Consider the following 20,031-nt stretch of genomic DNA (forward strand, 5'->3'; position numbering starts at 1 on the left):
TAAAACCATCACACGTTCCATACATTAACACATGTTGTTTGCCGTAGATTGTTTTGGAGCCTTGATGTAATATGCAGTCTCCCTCCTGTGTGTAACAAATGAACACACCATATTCAACTGTTTCCCCTAACAACATGTGTTAATGTATGGAACGTGTGATGGTTTTATGTTTCAGCTTCACATACTGGAAGTCAGTGCCTTATAATAAAAATATTCAGTGTGTTTTCAAAATTGGAGTTTATAGTTGGCTTGGTTTGGTCGGCAGTTCATGTTTTGCCATATTTAAAATTAAATATTTATACTTCCAACAGCGTTAACATACTACACAGGTCATGAACAAGATTTTTGTAATTTTTATTGTAAGTGGGCTAAAGCACTTAATGAAAAGTATTCTAACAGAAATGTAAATGATGAAATTTGATTCTTTTAATAAACCATGTAACTTGGATAGATGCAATGCTGGCGTGACCACAGTGCACACATCTGATGTTGCTCACAGTGGTCCAAGGGACCGCTCAGGGAGTTTGTGTGTTTGCTCAGACACATGAAAAATTTGAGGGAACATTGACCGTGATATACTGTGAAACCATCAGAATCTTAAAAAAATACTGTGATACATATTTTGGTTATACCGTCTAGCCCTAGGACAGTATTATTTTTAGTAATTTGTTGTTTTTCTTTATCAATCTGTACTTTTAGCTAATAGGATTCCCTTGATGTCTAATGTTTACCCATTATCAAGTGATGATCCCAATAAACCATCTGCTTATATTAAAAAGAAAAGCTTATACTGGCAAAGCTGGTTTGAAACAGAGCTTAATTAACCAAATACTGTCTATGTGAACTTAATTCAGTTGTGCTGTGGGGTGTTTTTTTATCTTAGACGTGTCTGATATAATGTTCTGTAATGCAATTTTTAAAATCATGTTTCATCTACTTAAACCAGCATTTTTGCTTGTGAAACATCTACCACATTGCATGTAGAGATCCATAACCATTAAACTTCATTGCTGCAAATAAAAAGTGAGAGTATTTTATAGTATAATAGTGCACACTAAAACTGAAGGTCCAGTGTGTTTCACCCATTAAATACGACCTGCTAAATCAGTTCATATTATTTTATCACCCGATTTATTTTGGACTTAAAGGTAAGTACAAAGGCATGGCATAAAAAACATGCAAACTGCATGCATGCAGCTACTTTCCATAGTCTGAATGTACAGACCAGAAAATAGATCTATGCAGCTGCAAATTGGAACTATAACTGGACATAATATTTAAACAGCTATACAACCTAAATGCTAAGATTTGCAAAGCAAAGCATTTGCTAAGCAGTAAAAATAACAAAATGATGTTTTTCTAAGCATTATACTTTGTAATGCTTTAAATGTTAGTGATTACGTCTAGCAATTTCACAAACTATATCAAGTCTGATTGTTACTAGAGTGATCAACTTTAGTTTCTCTTTTCTTTTAACAGGGTGAACCAAGCTCCTTAGGATTATCCATGAAAGGAGAACCAGGAACACCAGGACTGCCGGGATCCAAGGTATCGCACATAAAGCATGTACAGGCAGTCTTTTGTATTACCATTTTTCTCAGCTTGTTAACCAGTGTAATTTTAAATTACATTGAAATTTTAATTTTAATACATTTAAATTAAAATTTACAGGGTGAAAAAGGTGACCAAGGCATTAAGGTAGGCAGCTTCTTACACAGAAAAACTTTTGTGTTGGACAAAATTTTTATACTGTGTTCATTTTCTAGGCAAATTTGCTAAAACACTTTTGTGTCTATGTAGGGTGAAGCAGGACCTGAGGGCACCCTTGGACCAAGAGTGAGTAAAAACTGAGAACTACTGACAAAGTCTGGTAATTTGGGTTTATTATGTGCCTTTTTATGTATGGCTGCTATTTCTGCCCATCAGGGTCCTCCAGGTCCAACAGGAGAACCAGGAAAAATGTTAACCAGCGACAATGAAAATGTATGTTATCTTTTTAGATCTCTTATTTATGTTAAATCTTAACATGTATACATATTAATAGTACTGGATTGATTAGTTAAACAGAGCATTTGTATTTTTTCAAATGCAATATAAGGTACGGAGATAGAAAGGCTTTTTTACATGATCTTTTAATTTAGTTTAGGAAAACAAATTATATCACATGTCAAAAAAAGAACTGATCTCTAAACATAACTGGTTGTGCTAACTTTTGTGACAACAACTGTAATTAAACATTTCTCGGAAGTGTAAATCAGTATTTTACATTGCTGTAAATTAATGCCAAGTTAAATTTTTATCAGCATTTTATACCACCACAAACTGCAGAATAAAAGTGATTTAGAGTTTTTGCTCTGACATGTATGAGTATCTAATCATATATTTTAATGAAATGTTTTATTTTTTAGGATATTCGTAATGTGCATCTAATGGTAAGTCCATACTATGTTAAAAGAAAATTGCTTTATATGGAGTTCAGGAATTTAATCAATTCTTCATGTTTGACTGCAGGGTCCACCTGGTCTACCTGGTCCACCAGGGCCTGCTGGAATACCTGGCACTAAGGTGGTAAACTGTTTAAATCATTAGTATTATTATTACTATTATATTATTATTAATACTAAATAAAACTATTTTATTTTTAGGGAGGGGTTGGACTGCCTGGCCCTCCTAGTCTTGATGGTGAAAAGGTAAAAATACATTCTATACCCTTTTTTTACAATACATAAGAAAAGTAGGCAAGGATTTCAGGCCTCTTTTGTTATGGTTATACTTTTAGTAGATAATTGATATTGGTAAATTACATGTTCAGGGCCCTAGAGGAAAAGCAGGAGAACCTGGAGCTGTGGGCCTTCCTGGACCTGAAGGGCCACGAGGAGAGGGAGGAGTAATGGGCCACCCTGGTCCTAAAGGAGATAGAGGAGCCATGGGTCCCTCAGGATCACCTGTAAGTGTTTAAAAGATAGCTTGTTTGTTTGTTTATTAGGATTTTAATGTCATGTTTTACACTTTGGTTACATTCATGACAGGAACAGGTAGTTACTCATTACACAAGGTTCATCAGTTCACAAGGTTATATCAAACACAGTCATGAACAATTTAGTATGTCTAGTTTACCTCACTGGCATGTCTTTGGACTGTGGGAGGAAACCAGAGCACCCAGAGTAAACCCACACAGACACGGGAAGAACATGCAAACTCCACACAGAAAAGACCCAGACCACCCCACCTGGGGATCGAATCCAGGACCTTCTTGCTGTGAGGTGCCACCATGCCGCCCTTAAAAGATATCTAGCATTAATAAAGCACACTCAGCAATGAATTATATTGCATTTATAGCATGTGATGTCATAACATGCCCTGGCATAGTTGATAAATTGTATCAGAAATTATGTGCAAATGATATTATTTATAAGTATTAAACATCTATCATGAAATCCATCATGAAACATACACTAGTTAAAACATACATTACAACTTAGCACATGATGACCCTGTTTTATAACTAATTACATTCGTCCTACTATCACATACAGAGTTATTAAAGTTGTAGCATGTGGGCAACATTGCGTCCAGTAAACCAATAGCAGACTGTCAAAGCTATGTCTGAACTGTTTAATTTGAGATGGTTCTCTGTTTAAGCTGCCATAACTGCAATGTTCATGTTAACTGTCAACTATTTATTCAAAAATGTCTCTTCTGGCAGACCTTAACTTTTATTTCTAATTCCTTTCCATTCTGTAGGGTTTAGATGGCCCTACTGGTGAAAAAGGGGTTGCAGGGCCTCCTGGCCCGATTGGATTACCAGGTGCTATGGTACGCAATGGTGCCCCAATGGATACATGTCACTGATGACATATTTGATGACAAAGGCATCAAATATCCCCAAAGTGAAATGTTTGGCATTTTTTGTTGTGTTTGGCCATTATGCCATAATAAATATTAATAATACAGTTAAACAAGTTCTGCTTCATTTCTCAGGGTCAGAAAGGTGAACCTGGAGAAAATGGTGAAAAAGCAGAGCTGGTAAGTTTTCCTCTTTGAATTGATGAAACATTTAGAAGTTTATAAATAATTCATGTCCTGTATCTGATTAGTGTAAACTTCTGGTGATTGTATAAAATACAGTATCTTACAAATGTTTCATTTCATGTATTACAGGTAAATGGGCCTTCAGGACCTCCAGGGCCAGCAGGGCCAGTTGGGCCAGCGGTGAGAACAGTATATACTTACTAGTTATTCTTTTGCCATTTTGCAGTTTCACAATGTAATCCAAAAAGGCTTTATTATTGTCCATTAGAGCATAAATGGCCCTGCTTACTAGTTGGGTCACACTAGACAAGCTTGGGGATCTCAGGTGTACAGAAGGATGTAGTTTGCACCCTTCTGGTCTGTTGATTTGACTAATGACATTTCATAATATGCACCTAAAAATAGTGGGTGTTAGGGCGCCCAGGTGGCACAGCGGGATATTCCGCTTGCACACCAGCACCGAGTTCCTGAACTCCTTGGTTCGAAACTCTGTGTTGCCACCGGTCGGCTGGGCACCATCTAGCGGGCATAATTGGCAGTGCCTGCAGCAGATACTAATTGGCCACCGTATCTGCAGGGTGGGGGCCGGACTATGTGTGGGTGGGTGGTTCTTCATACGCTGTGTAAGGACCCTGATTGGCGGAAGAGACGCCTGTGCAGAATGCAGGGGCGAGAAGTGAAGGGCTGTACACGTGTCGCCAAAGGCGTGTACAGCGACGTGCTCTCCTCGGATGCAATCAGGTATCCCTCAGCAGCGGAAGACAAAAATTGTGTGCACTAAATCGGGAGGAAAACGGTGAGAAAATGCAAAAAAACAACAGTGGGTGTCTAACTTCATGTCATTGTTGTCATTCAAAAAGAAAGACTTAAATATTAAAGAACATTTTGCAATTAATAAATTGGTTAACAGTAAGTTCAAGATTCATTTTCTTTACTTTTCAGGGACCTCCAGGATTGTTAGGGCCAAAGGTAAGTATATCACTACATCTCTGTAGTATATACTTAGTGCACCTTAGTACAAACACACTCACATAAATATGTCTGTATAGTAATACATATATATTGCTGTTCTCTCTCAGGGGGAGCCAGGTGTGGGTGTAAGAGGAGAAAAGGGATCATTTGGACAGAAAGGAGATAAAGGAGATAGGGGTCATCTTGGACTCCCTGTAAGTATAGTGCTGTGCTTTTACAATGTGTTTAGCAATTGTAGTCTTTAATATGCTAACTAAGTACTTAAGTAATACAGTTATTATGATTTAAGTAGTACTAGCACACAACCAAACTACTGACTAATTCTTTGGATAATGTTCAGGTAATACCATAAATGTAACTTTTTTTTTAAGAATGGTTATCTAATGGAATGATTAAATATGTGGTGTAGGAACAAGATTAGATAGATTAGATGAAATTAGACAGATTAGACAGACAGACATGCTCTGTTATGTTATGTTACTGAAATAGTGGGCATGTAAAAGCCCTTTATTTTATTTTGCATTAATGATAACAATTAATATTGTTTAAGTGTTCTTGTTGTCATTGTTCTCCGAGATGTAAAATGTCATTTGTGAGTCTTAGGGGTCTTTTGCTAACTTCTGGTGTATCTGTATGATATAAGTCATTCAAATCTTGCAGTTACAATCAGTGGCACAGTAACTCCTTTTACACTTAAACCTTATATCTGACCCCCAACAAAAAAGTAGGAGAAACTTAATGATTGTTAAAAATAAATTACTTAAAAAATACAAACCTATGTCAGTTAGCTATGAATGTTGGTTCATTCTGTCAATGGAATTTAGCTTTTACTTGCCAGTCTAAGCTAGCTTTGACATGTTAATGCAGTCCAGTTGACTCTTAAGTTGAAACCATATGATTCCGCATTAAGTTCAAAAAGTGTTGTGTTTGCATTAGCATTAAACAAATGTTTTACACATCCCTTGATTTATGGCTGCTCAGGTGACCAAGCTGTAAAAAAAACACACGCTAGCACACCAAAATTGGGATCTCGGATACATCGTATCGAATCTCAGCTATGCCATCCGGCTGGGCTGAGCGGCCACATGAACAACGATGGCCTGTTGTTCATATAGGGGTGGGGTATTAAACCGGATAGGGACTTCTCTAGTGGCTGATGCAACTACAACCCTTGCTGGCTGATTGATGCCGCCTGCACAGAGGCGGGGAAAGAGTTTGTTGATTAGGGTGTGTCTCTCCGTACACAAGGCTGATTCACATATACGCACTCGCATTTGTGTGGGTGACAAAATGCATATGGCTGCTGCCCACGTGTCGGAAGGGGCGTGGGTTAGCTTTGTTCTCCTCAAATCAGAGCGGGGGTCACATTAGTGAAGAGGAAGCATGACGCAATCGGGCAACTGCACGTGTTAAAACGTCGGGAGAAAAAGTGGAGAAAATGCATAAACAAAACAAAAAAAATCATGTGTAACAATAATTTTGACCTGAATTGTAATAATTTATTCTTTAGTTAGTTAAAGTGTTGACATACAAAATATGCCCTACTTTATTGTGGGCAGCTAAGATATATTCCAAACGATTACTTTGAACACCAGTGTTCTCAGAAAAATAATGCACCTGAACACATGGTGATGATACAGCTGTCGAGATAAAGGATAAACACTAAAGTAAAAAGTTAAAGGGAGTTACGGTGTACCTTTCAATTTACCAACACTGTCACCCCTTTATTAAACTGTTTTTATGCCACAAGAGTCACTGCTTCACTCACCCCTTACTTCCCTCCCCACACATATTCCCATACCCTCACCATCTCCATCTTTCCTCTCCACTCTCTAACTGTTGACACACTGTCCAGGGGGCACATGGTTTAGACGGAAAGCCTGGTCAAGTGGTGAGTGGCCGAAGACCCGTTTTCCTCACCTCATCTCTCCTCTCATCTTCCTTTCATCTTTTCCCCTGTCTTTCTGCCTCCACAGCCTGCCTGCCACTGGCTGTCTCGTTGCGGACATATCAGTCTGCTTGCCTGTCCTACTTTGCTTGTTTCTATATTTCCTGTATTGTTCCTTGGTTAAGGCCCTTGTTTAGACTCTCAGTAAGGCTGGATTGGCATTAGGGTGGCTTTGGAGGCTTTTGCTGGCCACACAGTTTATTACTTGTCAGCATGCAGCTGACTGATTGGGTGCATGGGCAGAACACATGGACAGCTTTGCTGCAAGGTAAATGGGGACCTCACTGAATTTAAATGCCCTTCCAGTCTGCTATCCAGTCTTTCAACATGCCTGACCTCTGATAACCACATTTCAAAGACCTGTATTCTTTTAAATGTACAAACTTTGACCTTGTAATGTCATATTCATACCAGGAAAGCATGACTGAATGTGGTTGCATGTAGTACAGTATGGCATATCTAGCGTATGGCTGAGACGACTTCAAAGAAGCTAAAATGACTTTGTTAAACTCCACCAAGGAATCAGAGATGAAGACGGATTCATCGCTATTTTCCAGTAGATCAATAATCTTTACAGTTTTTTAGCTGTACAATTCCAACACCCTGTTTAACAATTAGTACATCTTGTTTTGTTTTTAAAATTCATGAAACCAGAATTAAAAAGAAACTCAAAGTCTGAAAAGCTTGTTGATCTGCTGGAACTTTTTCTTCTTTATGCCCATAACACCTTGAGTCTTGACCTTTCTTAAAGTCGGAAGCATGTAATAGTTTGTCTTTACCTTTAAAGGGTCTCATAGGGCCACCTGGTATACCTGGACCAGCAGGACCAAAAGGAGAAAGGGTAAGAAGAGTTTGTCATCTTATGTTTGACATGTTAATAATTATTTGTTAAACTTCTTCTGAAAAATGCTATGTCTATACTGTATTATCATAGATATACTGTACATCATAGAAAATATATACATCAATTTAGATCAAAATGCAGTGGTACCTTGATACTCACCGTCAATTGATTCTGGGACTGGCGTTGAGTTTTAAGGTCTTTTTTCCCATAAGGATGTATGGGAATCCTGTTAATGCGTTCCATGGTCCCGTGGACTTACATATATTTTAGGCTATTGTAAAATAATGGGGTTGTTTTTGACACTTATACACTAAAAATAACACAAACATAATATAAAAAAACACTGAAATAAAAAGCTGATTCTTACAATTCCTCAGAACCCCGAGTTGTAACACAAGTTTAAAAGTGAAACAGTGAGAAAAATCCAGCTAAACACAGATACACGTGGACACTTTCAGAGTGAATTTGACGGTTATTCCACACAAATGCAGTTTCATCTCATATGCGCACTCTGATGACGGTTTACAGCTCAAGCCGAGCTTTTTAATTAATAAAAAACAAACTGAACACGTTGAGTTTAAGGGAAACGTTGAGTTTAAGGGTACAAATTTCTCCACAAAGTGCGTTAAGTTTAAAAGATTTTGAGTTTAGGGGACGTTGAGTTACAAGATACCACTGTATAGGAAATCGATTCCTAAAATGTTTGTGATATTTTAAACTTGTAGGGGGAGAAAGGAGATATGGGCATAGCAGGACCAACAGGGCCTCATGGCAACCCTGTAAGTACATTTACGAGTCTGTCTCAAATCTACTATTGTATAAATCATCTTTTAGCACCAAGCCACCAAATCTAATGTAGCTAGAGAAAGGTATTTATTTGAATTATTGCAAATGCATCAGATACATGCAGCAGTGTCTAAACTGCAGCAAGCTTTGGTCTCTAACTCGACAATTCCAAACCACCAGATTGTGTGTTTTGGGTCATTGTTGCATCATTTTTAAAATGAAGCATTTAATTAATGCTGAAGTAAAGCAGTTGCAAATACACAATGCTTCCCTTACCATTCTTCCCAGTTGTGATAAATTGATGTCTCATTTGTGAAATTTACAGAATGATTAAAAAAAACACATGTATCCTTGGCTTTAGATATTTCTATATTAAAGATATTAAAGATGTTTAACACAGAGATTGGCTTGTAAGCAATGTATCTGGTTAAGTACAATTGAGTGGAATTAGTTTGTTTAATATTATGGCTTGAAATGAATTAATACAGAATTTCTAGTAATTTTACAGGGATTGCTAATGTTTTTAAAAACTGTAATTAGCTCAGGTGGCGCAGCAGGATATTCCACTAGCACACCAGCGCCGATATTCTGAACTCCTTGGTTCGAAACTCGCTGTTGCCACCGGTTGGTTGGGCACCATCTAGCGGGCATAATTGGCAGTGCCTGCAGCAGACAGGTTTCTGCTAGGGCGGGATGACCGGACTATGTGGGTGGGGTCTTCAAACGCTGTGTAAGGACCCTGACTGGCAGATAGAAAGGTGCCTGTGCAGAATGCATGGGTGAAAAAGGGTTCCGCAAAGGGCTGCACGCAATCAGGGATCCCCCAGCAGCGGAAGACAAATTGACTACACTAAATTGGGAGAAATTGGAAGAAAATGCATAAATAAAATATATTTAAAAAACTGTAATTAAACAAAAGTCACATTTTCCATTTACATTTTATCTCTCACTTTAAAGGGGTTAGTAGGACCACCAGGAATAAAAGGAAATCGGGTAAGTTTTGAATAACATTTGATTAGTATTTGAATTCAATTTATTTTGCTTGTTTGTTTATGGAATTCATAATTTATATTGTAGTTATTATTAAAAGCATAGGAACATGCTGATATTAGAATGTCTGGTCTGTTCTTGTGACAGTAATGTTTAAAAATCAAGCCATTGACTAGATTAGACATGTTTCTCAGTTAGATTTTTTTAAAAGTTAAAATTACATGTTTTTTTGTTAGTAAATTTATTTTGCAGGGTTTTCTTTACATACACGCAAATATATGCTGATATATGCACCTTTAAAATTCAAGGACTTGATGACCAAAAATAAACAGTACACAAAACAACTCAAAGCACAAATCAAAGCACATGCGTTTTATAATTCACATATAATAAATATATAATATGATATAATTACTGTTTTCACTGGTCAGCCAATTAATTAGTATTCTTTACTGCACTTTATATGCAGAAAATGGTAATGGCTAGCTTTTGATTATTTTGATATCTAGATTATCACAGTTTTTGATAATCATAGCTTTTGATAATTATAGACATATTATTAGCAAGCATGATGGGACAGCTGGTAGAACATGTGCTGAACAGTAACACATTGTGTCATGAGGAGGTCACTGTCTGTGATGACTTGAGCCTGTGGTTCAGATGAATTCACCTCAACCTCAGGTGTAAATTAATGTTCGAGTGTGTATAACCTTTCGATAGATTTTATAAATTCATAAAATTGAAGGAATTATCTAAATAAATCACACAGACATTTTTAACATGTCAGAAGACCCTGCAAAATAAACTTGTTGTCATGGCTATAACTATATATATTCACACACTCACCAAGCACATTATAGGTATATGCCTATCTGGTATGTACATTTATTAGTTATTTTGTAATTTACACCTACCATACGGATTAACTTTATGGGTATACAGTTATCAACTGTAGTTCATCTGTTGCTCTGTACACTTTGTCACCCCCTGTATCCAATTTGTCAATCAAAAGGCACCCCTAAGGGACTCCTACTCACCAAATGACATTTGGGTGCTGGACCATTCTTAGTACTGTATTGGCATTAACACAGTAATGACATGGTAGTGTGTTGTACAAGTGCAGCCTTTTTTTGGCATTTTTAAAGACTTCACTGTACTGAAAGAAACATAATGCTCTTATCAAAAATATAAGGCATTTTCTTTTGTTGTTGTCTTTAATATTCTTTTGCCCTGTTTTTTTTTTTTTTTTTACTTCTTTTTTTTTTTACATTGCAGTTGGGTTTTAAATATTGTAAGTATTTTGTGATGCTTGCATTTGACCAGTCATTGGTCTGCACAGTTTCTCGATCCACCCACACAGCCAAACATTGTAACCAAGTTACAGTGTAGGTTACTTGGTAAAAGAAGCAACCACTATATGTCGAATCATTAGATAAAAAATGTACAGTACCAAAGGGTACCATTCAATGGAAAAGAACCAAACTTGTACAAAGCAACATATGGTCTACAGTCTGTAACTGTGTTCCCTCAGAGTTGATATGTATGTTAGGTGTAGATAACTAAATAATCAGATAGGTGTACCTAATAAAGTGCTTGGTAAGTATATACACATATGTATATTAATGCATTTATCTCTTTACATGTGCTTTTTTCATCCGAATATCACCTTCCTATTAACACTAATTTTCCCATGTTATTCCCTGACTACCTCCCACCTTAAAAACCCATGTCATTGTTCATCTCAGCACCCTCCTCTACTCAAAACTTGCAAAATTCTATAATGAACATTTATTTGATTTATAAAAGTAAATAAAACTATATCTATGTATTGATTGGCAATGTATTTGAAGGTGCTGAGTAGAATCCACAGGACTCTGTACTGTTGCTATTGTTTTCCTACTCTGTCCTCCTCTCTTTTTTCCACAGGTCTTCCTCTCCCCTTTTTCTCCCCTGCACCTTGGCCTGTGACCCGTGGCACTTTTTGCTGAGTCGGGCCTGGTTGTCCTCTCTTTCCTTATCTCTCCTCCTGGCCTCCTCCTCCTGCTCCTCTAATATTTTAGCCTGGGTTACTACTCCTTCTTACTCCTTTCCTCCTTAACTTACTTCCCTGCCAACTAGCCTTTCATGTCTCCTGCCTCAGCTAGTGTGCACAGTTCTCAATAATCTACTGTTACCTTAACAAGAGAGCGGTTACCTCTGAAGAGAGAGGTCTTTACTTAAGCATCAGAAGACCTTAAAACCACAACAAAGGGGTTTAGAGTAAAAATTATGGTTTTGATGCTGAGGTTTCATTAAAGATTGAGGGAGTGTATGATAATAGAGCAAGCAAAAATAAAAGAGTGAACAAAAAATTTAAATACATTATAAGTAGGGCCCTACAAAATCCATGGGAGAATTTGTTTAATTTCAAATTTAAAAAATCACAGATTTCACGGATCTTCACAAGAAAAGTGCCACATTTCACACAGTCATTAAATAACACTCATAAACTGAATGGTAGAAGCACAGCACAGCTACCCTAACAGTTGAATGTAAACCTAGAACATCCAGCTATGGTCTCAAAGACGAAAATACTCGTCCGTGTTTTGACACTCCCCCCTTTCTCTGCGTCCACAGAATTGCTTGGGAGTTTTCCAAACTCAGTTAACCGAGTCGTGTTTTAGCTGCTTTAGACTTCGACATCTTGGACATTTTAACTAACCGATAGCTAAATGAATCGCCGTAGGATTGCTAGGACTGCCTTATAGTGCAAATTAATCAGTAAACGTGAGGCACTTCAACGGTAAGCAGATGGAAAATGTTAAATCGCTAAACACAAACAGTCAATTTTAAATATCACACAGAATACAACATTAATTATAAGTATTGTTTAAAAAAAAAACTGGAATGATGGCCTGTAGATGGTCCTTGTGCATCTGCTAGTTATGCCTTCACCAGTCCATGACTGCTTTTCATTTACCTCCAGATAAACTCTGTTATAAAAATAGTAATCTACCTTTTTTTTTTAGCAGATGTTATACCACCAGACTAACTGTAACATCTGCTTGTAAAAATGCAAATGCAAAGTTTTGCTAAAAAGTAATACTTTAATAAAAGATGCTAAAAAGTTAATACATAAATAAATAAATGAAACTGCTAGTATTTTAAAACAATTTGGATATTACAATGCAACTTTTTTTTGCTTCAAATAGCTTGTACATTTGTGACATTCTTTCCCCAACTGACTTACAATGAGAACAATTTGAGCAACTGAATGTTAAGGGTCTTGCTCAGGGGGCCACTAGCGGCAACTAGCTGGACTTCCATTTCACATGCTTTTATCGTATAATAGTGTTTTTATTTCCAAGAGAACTGTGCACTCTAGACTCTTGAATCCCAAATTCCTAGACACTATGAAAATCATTGACAAACACTGGTGTGCAAACTTTGTACTGACACGTCTAAATAAAGTGTGCTTACTCTTCCTTTAGCAGAAAAAAGTAATCTTGTACAAACAGAGCCAAGATGAATGTTGATAAGAATGACAATCCAAAGTGTAAAACCTTAAAAATTTTTGAATTTTGGGATGGGTCATAGCACTTGTACCATTCTGGACCACACATTCAGTTAGTCTTATTTCATGCCGAGAGTCATGCATGGGTGAATGCTAGCATGATAAATAAATAGTCATCATTGACTAAGAGGGCAAGTTATTCCTTCTTGGTTAAAGAGCTGTGCTAGCTGCAAGTAGTTTAAGAGTTGGAATTCCAGCTCTGCCAAGTTGCTGAAAGTAAAGGAAAGAATTGTACATACATTTAAATTGCACTCACATTTTAAGGCTTTACCCAAACCACTGAAGAAGCAAAAAAAGCACTAATTAATTATTTTAAGCCAGATTTTATGTTAGTTATGATTTAAGGGGAATCCAAGGTCCCCTAAACAAGTCTTTATTCTGCCTTATTCTGGTCAGGAATTTGGCAGGCCCAATTTAGCCATTCTAAATAGACGCCCGATCGACTGAGAGCACCACTGATATTCAAACCCAGATTTTTATGACAATGTTAGCAAAAACAGATAAAATAAATAAATAAGTAATTTATTGGTCATTAAGCATTTAATTAGATGTACCAAAGAAGGTCTCAGACCTTTCTGTTGGCACAAGTTTGCACACCTCTGGCTTTGGCTGACATTCCTCCTCCTTAACCTTTTACTTATTCCCAAATCCCTTCATTATTATCTTATATCATAGATAATAGTACAAAAGTCTATTATGTTTAGACATGTCTAAAGCTATTCTTAGTGACTGTATTCTTGGAAACATCTTACAAAACTGCTTTAATTCAAAGGCAGGACTAAAATCTGTCTTTTTAAATGCACTGTTGTTTGCAGGGGGAGAGGGGCAAGAGAGGCAACAGGGGGGCCAAAGGGGATAAGGGAGACCAAGGAGCCCCAGGATTAGATGCCCCTTGTCCTTTGGTATGTCCTTTGTTTAGTGTGTAACATCAAGGCTAAAGGTGGCAGTGGCATTTAGGCTAAACAGCATTTCAGTAGCCACTAACATCACCTTATGTCTTGGTGTAAAATTATTAACGTTTGCCCAAAGTGGTTCTGGTCCAAGTGTTTGATCTCCATATTGAAAGCATATTTAATATGGGTAACCTTGTGACTGGCATCAATGTGCATCAGTGTTGGCTCAGTAAATGAAACCCTTAAATAATGACCAGAACATCTTTGGGACTTTTTCAATTTCAGGGTTTTCATTGACAGAAAAGAAAAGGTGCTCCTTACTTCACAAAGCAGAACCCAATAGCTCAGGGCCAAAATCCTTTAGGGTCCATTCCTGAAAGTATCAGGATTGGTCTGCATGTTTCAGAGTGGCCTGGAGTGGCCACAGTGGTACACAAGGATTTTGATGTGGTTGATTTCGTGAACAGGGTTTCCGAGGCTTTAAAGGGGAGAAAGGTGAACCAGGCTTGCCAGGCCTGGACGGTCTGGATGCCCCTTGTGCTGTGGTATGGTGCTCACTCTGTCTGTTCCTATTTGTTCTTGCATGCACACTTGTTTAGCTAACTCACCAAGAACACCAATGACAGCTAAAAATGTGCAGATTTTACTGGATAAATCACCAAAAATAGTTTGTCTGTTATCATCCACTGACATACAAATAATACTTTATAAATCTTTAAACAGCTATTGATTTTTTACTTCAGAGTTTTGATGAGAAGAAAAGTAGTATGTAATCATGTTAGTAAGTCAGTGGTTTGGCAGGTGGTCCAGTTATCTGTGTTACAGAAGTAATAACAAAACTTAAAAGTGCATATTAATGTAACTTGGGTTACTACTCTGATATCTTGTGCTTTTGCATGTATGTGAGCTTGACATGGTCAGTCTGTGCAATGCAAAACTGCTCCCTGGCTGTTAGGGCCCAGATTAGAACACAGAGAGCCTTAAGTTTAAACACACTATAACTTACTAGAATTAAATAAATAAAACAGCTTTAAAAAACCTAAAATAAGTGCAGAATGTAGAGTGACTGATCAATTGATTGAGCTTGTGGGGTACATATGGGGCACACATATGCAAGGATAGTTGCTGTTCAGAAAACTGCTCAGGTACCTCCTCAAAATTAGTCAGCAACTGGAAATCAGATTTAACCCTTTGATGCACAATCTTTGTCAAAAGTGACCCAACTGAGTTTTTATTTTCTATATCTTTGCAATAAATTAATTTCGTCATTCAAGCTTCCATGAATTTTTCAATTAACTTGTTTTTGATCATCACAAATCCTTATTTCAGTTTTATATTTTTGTATCACTACCCTTCTAATGCACAACATGGGTCAAAAATGACCCTTATGTATTTACTATGGAATTTGACAGAAACTACTGACATTTGTAAGTGTTTGTAGTCAAAAACATATTTACTGATCTTTTGAAAGACAACCAAAGATTAGGCTCTTGAATCTTGAATATGTCCAATACTATTTGCTTGCTAGCTGTTTACATATTCTAGTATAGATAGCTTTTATTAGCTAAGACAGCAAATACATGAAAAACTGACAAATGTGCATATGAAAATATTCTTGAATGGATGAATATGGGTCATTTTTTACCCATGTTGTGCATTAGAAGGGGTTTGCTTAGCTTGTGCATCAAAGGGTTAAAAGCACATAGTATGCACTAGACATTACTTAGGCTTTGCATGGCTTTAAGGTTGGTTGATAAAGACAAGCTAAACAGCTGATGTTGGCTCACTTTTCACCAGGTAATCAAATTCAATGGTAATCAAAACCCAAAATTATTATTACCATTATTTTTGCCCATGTACACAGTTTTATTTAAAAATAAGTATTTTCAATGGTAAACATATGCATATAAATAAAAATATTAAAAATAAAATTTTATTTTGTTATGCTATAGTGATTAGTGATCACACACACACATAGTGTTGAGAATTGACTAATCTACAGATAACTTAGAAACATTATCTGTTAAGGGGAAAAAAGCCTTTTGACAAAGTATTTGCATTGACGTCCCTTTTGTTGTTGGGATGGGCAGGTTCGCACAGTTCCCTGTCTTTCCTTTTTCTCGAGAGATGGGCTTTTTGTGAATGACAAAAGCAGCCTGTCATATTTTGACATCCGGTTATCAATTCTGGATGTTGTTTTTGTAAACTACTCACATCCTTTGGCAGTTATATTCTATGATTAGAACAATACTGTTTCATAGACGCATTTACACTCCTGATCTGGTAACTGATAAATGTGATCACCTTTAAACAGGGGGAATTATGAAAACATACATAAACCACCAATTTCTTACACGATATAGATTCAGTAACATTCAGTCTTACAACAACCACATGGGGCAAAAAACAATCCTGGCACCAAGTCTAAACATATAACAGGAATATTATATGGCATGCTTTGTTGATAAAATTGGTTTTTAAATGAACCCTGTCAACAGTCACAATAGTTTAAACATTGACACCCAGTGATTGCTAGCAACCATAGTACATGAAATGTTTTAATAAATACTGCAAGTTGAATATTTCTGTGCTTAAAGTGCTGTGAAAAGTATTTGCCACACCCAATTTCTTTTATATTTACTCATTTATTACATTTAAATGTTTTTAAACTAATTTTAATACAAGATAAAGACAACACAAGTGAACAAAATGCAGCTTTTAAATGATCATTCCATTTATTGATTTAAATAAATAAAGATTTATTCAAAGCCAAGGTATCACTGAGAAAATGCAATTGCCCCTCTAAAACTTAAGTTATAACTGGTTGTGCCACCTAATTAAAATGCTTGTGATAGCTTGCAATGGTGGAGTGGAATTTTGGCCCACTCTTCTTTGCATTATTGTTAACTTGACTACATTGGAGGTGTTTAACCATGAACTTGCCATAGCTTCTCTTCATATGATGGTCTCATGGTGGAATGGTGTTACCTTCATGTCAGATATAATGGGTCCTATGATTTTTCAAAAAGGTCCACTTTTGACATAACAGTTCAAAGAATATTTATCCAAAGAGTCTTGGGGGTCTTCTAGAGTTTAAGCTAATATGAAATAAGCCTTTTTGCTTATTTGCACCTAAAAACACTCATGCCCAGTGTTGTTCTTATTGTGGAATTGTGTAAATTTACTGTAACTAAGGCAAATGTGGTATGCAGTTCTTTAGATTTAGCCAGGGTTTTTTGTGACTCCCTGGATGAGCCGTTAATGCCTTTTTTGATGAAATTTTAGTAGACTGGTAAGTCCTGGAAAGGTTCACCACTGTTTTTTTTTCCACCACTGGTTTTCAACCTTCCATTTGTGGAGAATGGCTCTTACTGTTGTTTGCTGAAGTCCCAGAGCCTTAGCAATAACTTTGTACCTCTTTTCAGACAGACAGATTTTTAATGACCTTAACAGGTCTAGCAGTAATCATGTCAGGGTGTGACTAGTGAAATTGAACCAAATTGTCAATTGTTGATTTAGTAGCTATGGGGGCAATTACTTTTATGACATTTTTCCTTTAATAAATAAAATCATCATTTGAAAAAATGTGTGTTTAGTTTACTATCTGAAACATATGCACAAATAAAAGCAATTGAGGAGGGGCAAATACTTTTTCACACCACTGTATGTTGTGGATTATTGCTGCTGCATGTAGTAAATCATATTTTGCTTTGTTTTTAGATTTTTAGAAGGTTTATTTTTCTTATAATTGTCCCTCTGTTTCTCAGGGTGATGATGGTCTACCAGTACCAGGGTGCTGGAATAAAGTAAGTACATTTGGATGTAAAATCTTAATGTTTTGTTGTGCAGTATTTGGCTTAACTGGCAGTATTTTCTAATGACCTATCCAGAAAATATGCGTAAAAGTTAAATTAATGAGACACAATGTTTATAATTCATTACTTTTTATATACTAAATTTTATATTGGTGTAGCTTACATTATATGTTAAGCAATTTTATATAAATAAAACATAAAACTTTTTTACTTCATGCATGAAATAACAGCCTTTTGTGCTTCTTGTGTTGCAGTGACATTAATCCCGGAATGTCTTGTGTGATTGTACATAGAATATTTATTTTTGTACTGTTTTGCTCTTTAATATGTTGGGAAAAATATAGAAAATCATAAAAATACTGGAAGGACTTCTGTACAGATTTATTTTTATTATTATTTTATTATTTTTTATATAATGGTAATATTTTTTGTAATGGATTTTATACTGTGCCTTATGCATCGTGTCAGAATGTTTTGATAAGAGGAAGTATACTGTGGCAGCATATGCATGATATTTGTGCATTATGTTAACTGATATGTGCCTATTAACTTATTGTATAATGCTGTTTTAATGAGCTGTTACAGACCATGCTGCACAAATCAGTGAAGCTAGAATTATGAAGTGCCTTTCATGAGAAACCCCTCGTTTCTGAGATAACTCGAAACTAATACCAAAAGCTATAGCACGGACCAACTTTGCAGTTGCTAATGTTTACTGAAAATGAAAGCTATTTTCACCAGATTGGTATTACAATTTATTTGTAGCTATCAGTGTATAAATTGTTAATCTCTTTAAAAGGGTTTTCTGCAACAAGTCCAAAGAAGTTATGTAAATAATGAAATGGGGCAGCTGTTTCATAGCTTTATAAGAGATTTTTACCTTTACTATGCAACATTCTTATTGTGTGGCTTTAATATGCCACATGGTAATAATGCACAATATAGCAATAACTATTCAGATCATGTGCTAATATTTGTCATATGCTCTTCCCATGTGTTAGGATAGTGCCAAAGCCATGTTTTACACCTGATTAATACTTTTTTGTAAAAACATGTATATTGCTGCAATTGCTATTACATTTTGATGCCCTATAGTACCTCAGAAATTATGTACCTAGCAATATACAACTATTACAATTGAATTAGCCATTTAGTAGTATTCAGTCATTTGAGGGGTCCAAGCTAATGTTTTTTTTTATTATTTTATTTTTGTAGTTCCATTTGTGTGTTGAAGGAATATTTTTTGAATAAATGAGTGTATTGTTTATGAATGCTGCTGCTTGCCATGAAAACTGTCTAGGTTTTTATTTTGCTTGTTATTGTAATTGAGATTAATTACAGCTTTGATAACATCAGCTTCAGTAAACTAACTCTTCAGGCCTTAATACCTCATACTGTGCTGTCACGCTCTTATAGTGGGAGCAACATGATGATCATCAAGAATAATGTAAAAATGTTATTGGTGAACAACAAATGCTAATAAATTGTAGTAAAACCTTACAGTCTTATGCAAGTATTATTTAAACAACCCAGCAGTTACTTCTAGTTGCAGGATTGGAATTACTTAATTAGAACTGTATTGATAAACTGTCAATGTCACAATTACTGTATATACACTGATGAGGCATAACATTATGACCACCTTCCTAACTGACTGGTCTGGGGTTATGCAGCCCCATACACAACAAACTGCGATGCACTGTGTATTCTGACACCTTTCTATCAGAACCAGCAACTTCTTCAGCAATTTGAGCTACAGTAGCTCGTTTGTTAGATCGGACCACACAGGTCAGCCTTCGATCCCCATGTGCATCAATGAACCTTGGCCGCCAATGACCCTGTTGCCGGTTTACCACTGTTCCTTCCTTGGACAACTTTTAATAGATACTGACCACTGCAGACTGGGAACATGCCACAAGAGCTTCAGTTTTGGAGATGCTCTGACCCAGTCATCTAGCCATCACAATTTGGTCCTTGTCAAACTCGCTCAAATGCTCAATTGCCCATTTTTTATGCTTTTAACACATCAACTTTGAGGATAAAATGTTCACTTGGTGCCTAAAATATCCCACCAATTCTTTTGCTAGACTAATAACATACAAAACAAATGTACTTTACAATTGTAGGTATGTTAAACACAATGTGAAGTCATTCACATTCCAGCATGTGTGCTTCTTTAAAACTTTAATTGCTGAACT

General features: G+C 36.3%; 1 protein-coding gene across 1 annotated transcript in view; it reads left to right on the forward strand.

Moving 5' to 3' along the window:
- LOC134314536 (collagen alpha-1(XIII) chain-like) overlaps positions 1-19,333 on the forward strand; it is a 58,780-nt gene extending 39,447 nt beyond the window's left edge. Inside the window, exons 18-36 of the mRNA XM_062995166.1 lie at positions 1,480-1,548; positions 1,672-1,698; positions 1,801-1,836; positions 1,927-1,983; positions 2,409-2,432; positions 2,512-2,565; positions 2,646-2,690; positions 2,813-2,947; positions 3,745-3,816; positions 3,982-4,026; positions 4,162-4,212; positions 4,975-5,001; positions 5,112-5,198; positions 7,740-7,793; positions 8,522-8,575; positions 9,540-9,575; positions 14,486-14,563; positions 17,786-17,824; positions 18,088-19,333. Of these exons, the coding sequence (XP_062851236.1) occupies positions 1,480-1,548; positions 1,672-1,698; positions 1,801-1,836; positions 1,927-1,983; positions 2,409-2,432; positions 2,512-2,565; positions 2,646-2,690; positions 2,813-2,947; positions 3,745-3,816; positions 3,982-4,026; positions 4,162-4,212; positions 4,975-5,001; positions 5,112-5,198; positions 7,740-7,793; positions 8,522-8,575; positions 9,540-9,575; positions 14,486-14,563; positions 17,786-17,824; positions 18,088-18,090 (993 nt within the window). The 3' untranslated portion in view covers positions 18,091-19,333. The remainder of the gene's footprint in view (positions 1-1,479; positions 1,549-1,671; positions 1,699-1,800; positions 1,837-1,926; positions 1,984-2,408; positions 2,433-2,511; positions 2,566-2,645; positions 2,691-2,812; positions 2,948-3,744; positions 3,817-3,981; positions 4,027-4,161; positions 4,213-4,974; positions 5,002-5,111; positions 5,199-7,739; positions 7,794-8,521; positions 8,576-9,539; positions 9,576-14,485; positions 14,564-17,785; positions 17,825-18,087) is intronic.
- The last annotated feature ends 698 nt before the right edge of the window (positions 19,334-20,031 follow it).

This window comes from Trichomycterus rosablanca, chromosome 5, assembly GCF_030014385.1.
Source record: "Trichomycterus rosablanca isolate fTriRos1 chromosome 5, fTriRos1.hap1, whole genome shotgun sequence".
Taxonomy (NCBI): Eukaryota; Metazoa; Chordata; class Actinopteri; order Siluriformes; family Trichomycteridae; genus Trichomycterus; species Trichomycterus rosablanca.